The sequence below is a fragment of the Polistes fuscatus genome, unplaced genomic scaffold, assembly GCF_010416935.1.
Source record: "Polistes fuscatus isolate 324 unplaced genomic scaffold, CU_Pfus_HIC Scaffold9, whole genome shotgun sequence".
In the NCBI taxonomy this organism is placed as follows: Eukaryota; Metazoa; Arthropoda; class Insecta; order Hymenoptera; family Vespidae; genus Polistes; species Polistes fuscatus.
In genome coordinates, this window is record NW_025113173.1 from 7,840,364 (window position 1) to 7,853,911 (window position 13,548).

A 13,548-nucleotide genomic window follows, 5' to 3' on the forward strand; every position below is an offset into this window, starting at 1 on the left:
TTCATTGTCCAGTTGTTACGAGCCAGTAATGTTTGTGGCCACCGTGATTCATGTTTATGTTCTTTTCACCTAAGAGTAAACGTTCGGAAGGAGACAGTAAAAATCTCTTATCTGACGTAACCCCAACTCTCCCTCAGTTGTAGATGATAACCTCTCCCTCTCTTTTATCCTTTTTTTCTTTTTCTCGTCGATCATATCGTAGGATAAAGTCTGCTATCCAGTTCTTTATCATCCCTCATCGAACATTTATCCTGCCGTTTGTCGGGCCATTTAATAGGTTTTTCATTTTTCAGTTTTAACATTTCTCAGATCGTTGATAGAGAGATTTACGATTGATTCTTTAATTTAATACGAAATTGAAACTTCCTATTTTCTTTAACGCTAGGTTTATGAAGCTCGTCAATTTGACGAGGGTTGAAATTTCACGCGCAAAATGACCAACTGCCATTGCTATTATTTCCTAGTTATTTTTCCTTACTTTTATCGATCGAATAATACGAGTATACACTTAAAACCATTTTTACCTTTCCCAGAGTTCTTTAATTGTCAAATTTTGTACGATCTACATTACAAAATATTTATTTTCCTCTACCTATTCAAAGTTAACGGGTGTCCGTAGAAATAATTCAACGAAAAAATATCCTTTAAACTTACAGTACAATTTGTTCGTTTATTCTTGTTCTTTTTATTTTTTTTTGATGATTAAATTTTTCCTTCTTATACCTATAAGTGGCGTAATTTTTGTACAAAAGTTGTCCGTAAACTTGAACGTAATTACGAGAAACAACGGCTGACTCGAGCGTGAAACCGGCCTTACACGTGCACTACCTACGGGTGGTGCTTGCTACTTCTACTCGGTTTTATCTGCTTTAGATACAGCCCTGTGCGACTTTGAAATTTACGCTCTATACAACTTTAATTAGATAGAAGCGCTCGCTCGTGCTACGTATACGCTATGACTACGTTAAGAGAGAAAGAGAGAAATAAAGTTGCGGCTAGAGGAAAGGAGACGGTAAGAGAGAGGAGGAAAGGTAACAAAAACGAGCTACAAAATTCGTGAATTCTCGTTCTACCGCAAAACTTGCATCGATCCGTGTTCTCTCTCTCTCTTTCTCCCTTTTTCTCTTTCTCTATCTGTCTTCCTTTTTTCTTTTCTTCTTTTCTTCTTTCTCTCTCCCCCCTCTCTCTCTTTCTCTCTGCTGATCTTGATTCAGTTTCCAAGAGAAAAAGCGGAAAAATCGAGGAAATGATTCACGTTACGCGATACGAATACCAACATCCACCAGTACATTTTTATTTCTACCTTTTTCTTTCCCTTTCGCGCCAGTGATCATGCCAAGAATAGTTTTCGTGATACTGCAAAGAGGAGAGCTTTCATCTCCATTCTCCTCGAACGGCTAAACCAAATTCTCAAGTTCGAAGGAAACGCGTTACGAAGAAAACTACGGGCTAACAAATCCTTTCTTTTTATTTTTTATTATTATACAAATGAATAGAAATATTTGATTAGCATTTTACGATAATAAAGAAAAGATCGTAGAGAAACAAGGATTCGATTTTAATTCAATGGGACAAAATTGTATACGCGATTAGGATTCATACTCATCGAGGGGAGGATTGGAAGGGAGTTGAGAAGAGAGGGATGAGTATTGGGATGGAAAGAGCATGGTGAAAGGAGTAGGGTGGGGGGGGGGAAGGTGTTATACGTGCTTGTAAAAGCAGTTATACGTACTTACTTACGTATACACGCAAATTCACTAGGAACCCAACACCTATTCGCTATCTACCCACTCACCCGCACGCACGCACGCACACAGAAAATTCAAGGAAGTTGTTGATCCTTGGACAAACGGCAACTCCTGTTGCGTTTCGTTCGCAAAGTTTAGGACGCCTCGCTATCGTGATTACGTGACGCTTCGTCTTAACGAGAAGAGGTAGAGGTAGAGAAGGAAGATATCTTTCCTTTCGGAATAGTACAAAGTTCCGAATTTCGATCTCTTCGATAGAAACATTAACGTTTCCAATTAAATTACAAGCTTACGGGTTGCTCTTATTCGAAATAGTAAAAGCGTTCGACTATATTTAACGGTTTAATTATTTTGCCAAATTTGTTAATCGATTTTGAACTTCATTTAATTTCAAATTTAAACGCTTATTAATCAACCGTATAAAGTTTATTAAAATGATTTTAACATCTGTAGTAAATTAAAACGAAAGAAAAAAAGATAAAGACTCAATAAATATAATATTATTAATCAATTCTATAAATTCATAATTAACTGTTGAATATTTTTTGACTATTTAATTTTACGATCTAATGATCGTCTACTTTAAACATAATTAATATAAAGGCTATCCGAGAAGAGGGGGAATGAAATTTTCTCTCGTTGCATAATCGATCGTATTCGAGAGCTCGATATACGATACGCGACACGAAACGCGAGAACGGACCTGTTTAGATCGAAAATCGGTTTGATCTATAGTAAATCCTTCTCCAATTTCAATTAGTTATACCCGTATCTCAGAATACGAAACTTTCCAAGTGAGCAATTTGTAAATTGCACATAGGGTAAGAGAGAAACAGAAAGAGGGATAACTGGTTGTGGGGGGAAGGATTAGGGGAAAATCAAGGAGCACTTACTCTATTAATGAGAATAGGGTAGAGAGAGAGGGGGTAGTCTCTTTAATATCCGATACATGAAATAGTAGTCGCATTCGGGTGAATTACTATGACCAGCCGTCGCCATTCAGTATGCTCGTTTAATCGTCGATCGAATGTAACTTTGAAGTGCATTCAACTCCTATTTCTATCCCCCCCTTCCCTCTCTCTCACTCTCTTGCTCCCTTTCTCGGAAATCTTCTCACGGAAATTTGCAATATCTTCTCTACTGCAACGGATTATCGAACGTAAAGCTGCTCGGAAAGATAACTTAGCTCTTCTCTCGCTATCTTATTCACTGGTTTCATTCGTTGAATGTTACCTATCGAGAGTATCATGCCAATCGAATTAGTTTCCTCATAAAACAATTGATTATCATTACGTTTATTTAGAATGCGATTACGAATTATAAATATTCATTGATCAAAATATATTTGTTTTTATCTTGTATGCGAAAGTGAAAAACTCGTAAAATGTGGAGAAAAGACGCAAAGGTCACGGATAATATTCTCGAAATCCATACTTTGGAGTATTTCAAGCGTATGACCCTGAACATGTTGAGAAGTGAAAGAAGAAGGTGTGTTAAAAGGGATGTAAATGGGATTTCGATGTTCCTAATGTCGAATAGAAAGTTCAGCTCGCGGCGATAAGTAAGTTATTTCCGGCTTTACATTACGGCCTAGGAAATTTTACAGATAAGAGAAATATAATTATCGGACAGACCGCAAAGTGTGCAAGAGGAGACCTACATTAACTCCATCTCTTCTCTCTCTCTCTCTCTCTCTCTCTCTCGCTCGATTTCTCTTTCATTCTTTGGTTGAACTCGCATATAACCTGATTAGCACAAATGCATACTAACTTTACTCAATGCAAAGCTTTTGTTAGCCATCGAATACGTGCGTCAATAGTTAGACTTTCGTGTCGTTAACATTTAAAACACTAACAGAAATAGAATTACAAAGTTCGTCGGTGTATCGTTTCGATATTCGAAATATTAAATACGTAACATTGTCATCTTGGAGATTCCTAAATCGAACTAAATATGTATTTCAAATCTTTCTGTACGAATTCAGAATTTTTATGTTAAAAATCAATGTATAAGGGACAATAGGATATAGAAAGATAGTTTCATCGATCTGTCAGGAGTTTCTTGATGTCAAATGATAATCGGAGGATGTATGAGTGATGAAAAATTCAAAAGTTTGATAAGAGAAAGAAAGATATATATATATATAGATATATATATATACATATATATATACATATATTATCGATCGAAATGAATCTGCGCGTTCGCAGAGATGCGGAATTCAGCAGCAATAACCGTTGCTACGCGGTAGTGGCTAATAATAATGGAGCGAGCAACCGAGCGATAGGAGAGGAAGAAAATAGTGCAACAAGTGCAGAAAGCTGCAGTAGCGACAGCTGCGGTATAACGTGCACCCTAGCACCACCGGCTCGAACATCCGCTTTCTATCTCTCTTTTTCTTTATCTATTTCCTTCTTCGTTTCTTCCATTCTCTTTCTTTCTCTCTCTCTCTCTCTCTTTCTCTTTTTCTCTTTCTCTTTATATAATAGAAAAGCTTTTGCATTATCTTCGCTAAGTTTATTTCTTACTATAGTTCCATTTTCTTAGGAATATTGTAAGAATATCGTAGAATATTCTTAGAAAGTGGAAGAGAGAGAACGAGAGAGTTATATTTTCATTGTAATTTAATTTCTCTTTCCTTACCACAATAATTTATTTCGCTTATTGTTGTTATTCGAAGCTGTTTATCATACGTATAACAAACAGAAGATTATTTACTTTTCTTCAGATCGATGATATTTTATGAATACAAGATTGATTTTATTCCGATCGATTGAGTCAAGTAAATTTGATGATATTAATAAGCTGTTGTTATAGGTAGTAAAAAAACTAAATAGAATTTAAATTTTGAAGTTGAACATTGTTCATTCTATAAAATGGTATGATAGATTTTAAGTAGAAATGAAATGTTAATGGTGTTTATTGGCGTGGTTATTATAAAGGTAATATTAACAACGACCACCAATCCCATCTTTATCGTCATCGTCATCGTCATCATCACCTACACCATTATTTACACCATCACCTATATACACCATTCTAACGACCTTATGGTTTAACGTTGTTTTCAGTGCCGATGGAAACTATGAGGTAACCATTATGACCAAGGCGATCTTGCACCATACGGGAAAGGTCATATGGAAGCCACCGGCGATCTATAAATCATTTTGCGAGATCAACGTGGAGTATTTCCCCTTTGACGAGCAGACCTGCTTCATGAAGTTTGGCTCGTGGACTTACGACGGATATACGGTAAGACCTTCTCCTTCCTGGACGAGCAATTAAGCTTGTTATTAATTATCGTCCGACTACGAATAGAAAGACAGAGATTCTCGGAGAGAGAGAGAGAGAGAGAGAGAGAGAATAGCACATAACCGCTTGGAAATCGAATTTCCTCTCGACCGAGAATTAAACTCTCTATCCTCTATTTCTATCTATTTCTATAGCAATTATTGTTTAAAGCAAGCAGAAAACAATTTCGAGAGATGAAAAAGCTTTTTTTATTCTTGAAAGGAAATGATATCTGACAAAGATTAGAAAAAAAGGAAATCAAATAAAATAGATAAAACGAAATGAAGCTCGTTATTTCTGTAGGAAATGAAATAAAATGAAATGGATAATAGTGGATTTTTGTTCTCCGTCGAGATCGATTGCGATTGATTCGGTATAACTGTGCGACGTCGCGCTTGAAAAATCGAACCAAAAGGATTTTGTTAATCGAGAAATTTCATGGATCGATGTCAATTCGTTTCTCATTCGTATATGGATAAATGTTAAATTAATTTGCAAACTTAATTGATTTTAGGTCGACCTGCGGCATTTAGATCAGACCGAAGATTCAAACAGAATCGACGTTGGTATCGATCTGACAGATTATTACATCTCCGTCGAGTGGGACATAATAAAAGTGCCTGCCGTGAGAAACGAGGCGTTCTACATTTGCTGCGAGGAACCGTATCCCGACATCGTGTTCAACATCACCCTACGCCGCAAGACCCTCTTCTACACGGTAAACCTGATAATACCGTGCGTGGGCATATCCTTCCTCTCGGTATTGGTGTTTTACCTGCCGAGCGACAGCGGTGAAAAGGTCTCGTTGTCGATATCGATACTCTTATCGTTGACGGTGTTTTTCTTGTTACTAGCGGAGATTATACCGCCCACGTCGTTGACGGTTCCATTACTCGGGAAGTATTTGTTGTTTACGATGGTGCTGGTAACGTTTTCGGTCGTAGTGACGATCGCTGTGTTGAACGTTAACTTTCGGTCTCCGGTGACCCACCGTATGGCCAAGTGGGTTAGAATCGTGTTCATTCAGGTGCTCCCAAGATTCCTCCTCATCCAAAGACCAAAGAAGGACGATGACGATGAAGATGAGGAGGGTGTCGACGGGTTAGTAGGTGGTGTTAACGGTGTTGGTACTGGTGGTGGTGCTGGTGCTGGTGGTAGTGATAATGGTGGTAGTAGAAACGGTGGTGGCGCCGGTAGCTCCCATCATCATCGACTTCATCGTATTCATAACGGGCACGAGCTCGACGACGAGCTCGACGACGTCGTCGACGAGGACGACGTTGAAGCACCCAACGGGAAACCGCCCGAGGCTATCCTCACCGATGTGTTCCATGTACAAGAGACTGATAAGTACGAGCCCTATTGCGGTAAGAGGTTCAGCGGCGAATACGAGATACCTGGACCGCACGGTCCACTGACGCACCAAATCGTCGACCATCATCATCACCATGGCGGTGTTTCCACCGGGCCTGGACTTCCACCACCGACTTCCTTACCGACCAATGGCCCGCCTCCGCCGCCGCCCCCGAGCAAGCCGCCGAGCTTTCATTACGGGCACGGTCCACCTCTCGGCACCGTTGCCCCTTACTTCGAGGAACCACTGCCCTCTTTGCCTCTGCCCGGTGCCGACGACGATCTCTTTGGACCAGCCAGCCCTGGTTATGCACACGAGGACATCAGCCCCACATTCGAGAAGCCGCTGGTACGCGAAATCGAGAAAACCATCGACGACGCCCGATTCATCGCCCAGCATGCCAAGAACAAGGACAAGTTTGAGAGCGTGAGTCTACTTCTATTTTCATACCATTTCATTCACGATTCGATTCATTGTCAAATCTTTAGGTTCGCTTATTCGAGCGAAATTATAGTCGAACGATAATCGATCGTTCGAATTATCCTTTCTGCTCGAACGTAACTTGTAACATAATTCAAGTATAACTTGGTAGAAAGTAAAAGACAGAGAAAGAGTAGGGTAGATAGAAAGAGAAGGAAAGCCGAGTTCTTTGAGCAAGTCTAGAAGCGTTAGCGTCTTATTAGTTGGGCAAACGTCTTTAACGTCGTACAGCACGCTTCCAGCTCGTGTCCTACCGTGAATGGCCGAGTTAACCGGCTTTTTGCTTTGAACGAGAGGAACTTTAGGTAAAGACTCAGCCCAACCACATTGAAACCCAGTGGGAAAAGGGAGTTGTCGATAAGCTCGAGAAAAGGGAACAACGATAGCTCGCATCAATCTCTTTGACAGCTTCCACCTTCTCTTCCTTTTCTTCGATTCACCTTTTGCCTATCTCTCCCCATTTCTATCATTCTCTCCTTCTTCTCTTTTCTCCCATCCCGTTTCAACACTTCCTTGCCGGCTACCTGTTAAACTCTTCGAGTCCCCGTCAATAAGAAAACCTAACACCTGTTAGACCCTGTTCAAAACATCGATTCACTTCTTCTCATCTTCTTAGGATTTCAACAAAAAGTTTAATCTACTGTTGGGATTAGTCTTTTCTGATAATTCAAATGGTTTCGAAGGTACTCGATCAGTCGATATTAAAGGCAAATTGAAATACAGGTAGGGAGATTTATTTGTCCATTTTTTTTCTTGGATATCTAGACAAGGTACTTTCTAAAGATTTATGTGCACACATTTTATGAGTATATTTATATATATACATGTGTGTGTGTATATATATATAGGTGTAGGTGTATGAAACTTTTTGCGACAAAAACGGAACCTGTCCTTTTTTTTGCTTCCTCTTTTTTACTTACATCAGTGGCAGCAATAGGTGTGAAAAGATATCAGTGTATGTTCGTTAACGTGAAGAAGGTTCACCGAGGAGGGTGAATTTTTTGCTCTACTGCGTCGACGCCATCCAGCTGTTGTCCGAGAAATTATATAGGTCAGTGTGCCAGCGGCAATACCCTCCTCCTGTTCCAACGAGAGCTTGTATCGCGAATAGCTCTCTGTAATCGGGGTAAAAACGCAATTCCGAGTAGGTGCGCGTAGTAGAAAAAGGATTACGAGGGGTAAAAGAAAAATACAAAATAGAGAAGGAAAATAAAAAAATGAAAAATGAGAGAAAAAGAAAAGAAAATACGTCGGATATAAAAATTGATATCTTTCCTATCGATTACTATATTCCATTCCATTAAGTTTTTTTCTTACTTCCAAGTAAAAAAGTAAAATGAAAATTAATAACACGATTTGAAAAATTTCCTCGAACGTTAGAGACGATCTGGATCGAATTCTAACAGGTATCGTCTTTAAACGCGTGCAATTTCAAAGCTCGGATTGTTTGCTTTGAGCAAAGATCAATGGAGGCTCCTTCAATTAAATTCGATGAATCTGTGCTTTGAAGATAGGGGTTAGGAGGTTAGGAAACGTTGCGATGTTCATATCCTTTATAGTAGTTCATGCATATCAAGTGGAATTTCTCTCTACATACGCTAAAATATAATTTGAGTTATTTTTTTGATTTTGCAGTTAGAGCTAGAGCTCTTTCTTTTTTCGTATTCACTCCTTAGCATGTACAATATATAGTTGAAAGTGCATAAATTATTAGCAATGAAGTATCTTATCGAAGAACGCACTGCGACAATTTCCTTGCCAAATGCGACCATGTTTTATGATGAATTCGGTTCTCGTGCGTTTACCAATACTTGTGGGTGTACGTGTGTAAATGTGTGGGAGGTTTGTTCTTTAGCGATTAGGTGTATTTTTTCAATTTCGTTATATCCGTTCATATAAGTTATTTCGTATGTGTGTAGATATCTTTGTAGTGTAATTACAACGTTTCTACCTTTGATTCCATTTGATGCTTAGATATGTGTATAGTACCTTAGACTTCGTACATTGGGTTTACGTTTCTCTCTGTTTGTACGTTATATACAGTAATAGGTACAGCATTAGTAGTAGTGGATACACGTAAAGGGTGTCGCACAGAATCCGATTCGGTTATCCTAGCCAAATCTCAGCTCGATCAGATAGGATTGCAGAAGTTGTTCACGCTAGTCGACAGGGGGAGGAGTCGCGAGAAAGATGGCGGAAGATCAACGAGGATAGAAGAAGGGAAGGTCAGATGAAATGAGATGAGATGGTTGGATTGATAGATAGATAAATAGATAGATAGATAAAATAGATAAGAAGAAATAGGAACACGAAATCGGACAAATCTCATGACTATATCTTTCAAGTTTTTCGAGAACATTGGCCAACCGAATGGAAGTAGATTTTTGGCACGCACCTAATAAGTTCTGAGATTTGTTCGAGTGGTATGATTGTAAAAAAAGAAAAAAAAAGAAAGAAAAAAAGAAACGTATAATCTTCGGTACCGAAGTTATTCGATTCTTACGCTAACAAAATGGTACGATATTAATTTTCCAAAAAAAATTTGTTTCTGTTGTTAGGTCGAAGAGGATTGGAAGTACGTAGCGATGGTGATCGATCGGATCTTCCTGTGGATCTTCACATTGGCGTGCGTGTGTGGTACGGTGATGATAATCTTCCAAGCACCAAGTTTGTACGACACGACGAAGCCGATCGACATTAAGTACAGCAAGATCGCGAAGAAGAAGATGATGTTGATGAATATGGGTCCGGAGGAGGAATAGTTGACGATAAAACGCGGCCAATGGCCGTTGGGCCGTTGGCGCGATCGTCGACGTAATAATCGCCGTCGTCATAATCATCATGATCATCATCATCATGATTATCGTCATCATCATCATCATCTTCGTCATGATCATAATATTCGTCATAATAATAATCATAATCATCATAATGATCATCATAATCGTCGTCGTTGTCGTCGTAATCATCGTCATTGTAATCATCGTCGGTGTTACTGGCGACGCGTTGCTGGTCGTCGGTACCGTCACCATCGTCATCGTCGACGTCGGCGTCGGCGTCGGCGGCGTCGTCGTCGTCGTCGTCTTCGCCGTCGTCGTCGTCGTCGTTGCTGCCGTGGTCGTCGTCGTTGTCGTTCTCGTCCTCATCCTCCTCCTCCTCGTCCTCCTCCTCGTCCTCATCCTCCTCATCCTCCTCCTCCTCGTTGTCCTCGCTGTCGTCATCATCCATCGAAACTGCCGATTTTCGCGTCGACGCGGAAAAGGACGCGACTCTTTACTCTCGTCCGCCGCTCCGCTTTTCTTCCATCGCTGCCCTAAACCCGTGCCCGCGCCCGTGCCCGCGCCCGTGCCCGTCGTTCCCTTTCCGGCCTCGTCTTCGAACGAGACAAAATGGCGACGAATTTTAAGAAGCGCACGTATGCAAGAAAGAGAGAGAGCAAATGTCTATGCACGTGTATCTGAATGAATCCGAATCGAGTACATAAGAACGATGTCGCTTGTGCCAACCCCCTCCCCCTTAAACCTTACCCTTTACCCCTTACCTCATCCCTTTCCTTCCCGCCCACCTCGTCGATTTCCTTCCCCTCCCCTATCTTCGTTTTTTTTCCGTTTTGGAAGGGTTTACCCTCGAGTGGGAAAGATAGAGCGACGTGAGAGAATGTAAATAAAATTGTGTGCATGATAAATAATTACAAAAAAAAAGAAAGAAAGAAAGAGAGAGAGAGAGAGAGAGAAAGATTGATAGGGCATGAAAGATAAACAAAAAAAATATACGAATCTAATATTGTTTTATGTTGATTCGCGTGTTGTTGTGGGTGGGGGTCGATGGGAAGAGAGAGACGGAGGGGAGGAGCGAGAGGAGGAGAAAAAGTGCCAAATACGCGATAAACACGCGCACCGTATTTTTGTAAATCTGGTTTCATACGTAAGGCTAGAGTCGTGCGGCGAGACGTCGAACTGCCCGAACTGCCGATTTTATATAAGAAGACGTTTACAGCGAGGGGTGCGCGTTTCCACGGATTATACACACACGAATATAACTACACATACAAATAATTACAAACACATACACGCGCGCGCAATATACACACTCGTGTACACGTTTACGGTAACGTGAATACGTGTAGAAACATATACACGCACTCCCGAGGTATTTTTTATTATTATTATTATTACTATCACTGTCGCTATCATCGTCATCGTCATCGTCATCGTCATCATTGTTATCATTATCATTCTTATTATTATTCTTATTATTATTCTTATTATTCTTATTATTATTATTACTACTATTACGATTATTATTATATATATAAATATAAATATATACACACTGCGCACACACTCTCGCTCGCGTATCGTATATATGCACGTCCACACAGAGACACACACACATACATATTTACATATAGATTTACAAGACGAATAATATACGGACTTACGTGTGCCGTACATTTATATACGTAAAAGTACACATACCGAGACACACACTAATTTTCATCATATTATATATTTACATGTACACAGGGAGGGCATTTAAACCGCGCACACGTATATGCATTCGCATCGATATGACGGTGGATGGCGAACGTTAACGCGTCGCTGCTTCGAAGTTGCACTGTCGAAATAAATAAATAAATAAATAAATAAATAAATAAATGAATAAATAAATGCTTAACCGTTAGCGCACGTTTAACGCGCTTACGGTAATTAGAAGAAAAAAATTAATAAGTAACAAGAGAAAAAAAAGAAAAAGAGAGAGAGAGAGAGAAAATAAAACTAAAGAATTTAAACCACGTCTACGAGAAAAACTTTACCAAAAAAAAAAAATAATAATAATAATAAAAAACAACGTGCTCTCGCGAAACACGTCGTAATGTACTTGCAACGAAATGATCATTTTTAAAAAGTTGCGCAAACAAATGCGCACTTCAATCACGAACACGCACGACGAACGTGTCCGCGATGAAAATCATTCGTTATTTACGATTTAAGATTGGATGATAATGATTTTTTTCTTCTTATTTTTCTTATCTTTCTTTCGATCGAAATGTAATCATTAATTTTTGGTTTATCTGTTTGTATGTTCTTTTCGCATCGAAATTCTTATGAAAAAGTAAAGCAAAATGATCGGTTGTTTTTTGTTTAACGATTCGTCGAAATAATCCGACCTTCTTTTTTTTTGTAATCATCTCATTAACGTATTATTAAACGCAAATATTTGTTTTTCCTTTTTAACGGTACAAAAACGTCGTGCAAACGTTCGTTCGTTCGTGTAAAAAAATCGTGCTTGTATTTAGTAGATTAAAATACTGGTAAATAAGAGGGGGTAAAACGTTTCTGCCGTTTTTGACAGGGAGATGGGAATCTTAAAAAGTACGACGAATTTTTTTTTTTCTTGCATAAAATCTCACGAGAGAAGTTTTAAAATAAAGGAGATGATGGAGGTGGAAGGGGAGGGGCTGGGGAGGGGGATCTGTTAGCGTGGGAAAAATAAAACATAAATCGCTTGCAAACAACTGCCAATATTAGATGCGGCCTCAATCTAATTTAGTCGGCGCGTGTGCATGGGAAACAAGAAGAAAGAAGAGGAAAAAAGAAAATGAAATCAAAAAGAGAGAGAAAGAGAGAGACAAAGAAGGAATGTATAAAAATCGATCGGATCGTGAAAGATATAAAATGATTACAAACGAAGGATTAAATAAAAGGGGTAGAACGAGAGCTCCATCGGAAAAGGGTCAAAATTTGTTTCAAATTTTCTTATTGTTTTGTTATCCTTCTTCTTTTCATTCCTTTTTCTTTGGGTTTCTATTTTTTTTTGTTTTCTTAATCATAATATCAACCATAAATAAAACAATTGATTGATCATTCCGTCTTGTAAATGAATGTTTGAAAAAATGATACTCGAACGAAGACAAATATTAACGTAACATTTGTAATATTGTTTTGATTGAAATCATCATCGAGTAATCCGATGAATCATAAAACAGAAACACCATAGAAGTTTTGTATTTACGAACGAGAAGTGGAAATTCAAAGAGAAAGAGAGACGAAAATCGTCGTGACAAATCTATGTATGATATTTACGAAGGACGACGTCAAATGAAAATATGAAAAGTGCATTATTTTGGTAAAAAAAAAAAAAAAGGATATATTATAAACGTGCCCTTTAACGCGCGATTTTTCAAGAAGGTTTATCGCTAATTTTCAATGAAACGAATTCACGCACACAGGCACACGGACACACAAACATTGTTAAATATATTATAATCAAGATAGAGAAGAAGATGAATCGAAAGAAGAGGAAAGAAGGAAGGAAGGAACGAAGGGAGAACGTTAGAGGAAAAAAAATAATATGGCAAGGGAAGAGTTGGTAATAAAAGGGAAAGAAGGGGATGAAAAAAATGAGGGCGTGAGGTGAACGACTGGCACGTTCTCTCTCGAAGGTATAATAATAATAATAATAATAATAATAATAATAATAATAATAATCAATTTATTCGCTCTTTTATAAGAGGTAAACGGTATAATTATATTTAATAATATGCATATAGGTGTAAATGAAATAAAAAATTTAAAAAAGTAAACAAAACAAATAAATATAAATAACAATTAAATAACAATTAAACGAAACTAATCGCATAATTGAAACGAGAAGAACGGACGATTAGGTTTA

General features: G+C 38.6%; 1 protein-coding gene across 1 annotated transcript in view; it reads left to right on the forward strand.

Annotated features, from left to right (window-relative positions):
* The window catches only part of LOC122525314 (acetylcholine receptor subunit alpha-like 1), a 111,522-nt gene extending 101,741 nt beyond the window's left edge, over nucleotides 1-9,781 (forward strand). The window contains exons 5-7 of the mRNA XM_043648035.1: nucleotides 4,820-5,000; nucleotides 5,554-6,819; nucleotides 9,432-9,781. Of these exons, the coding sequence (XP_043503970.1) occupies nucleotides 4,820-5,000; nucleotides 5,554-6,819; nucleotides 9,432-9,635 (1,651 nt within the window). The 3' untranslated portion in view covers nucleotides 9,636-9,781. The remainder of the gene's footprint in view (nucleotides 1-4,819; nucleotides 5,001-5,553; nucleotides 6,820-9,431) is intronic.
* The last annotated feature ends 3,767 nt before the right edge of the window (nucleotides 9,782-13,548 follow it).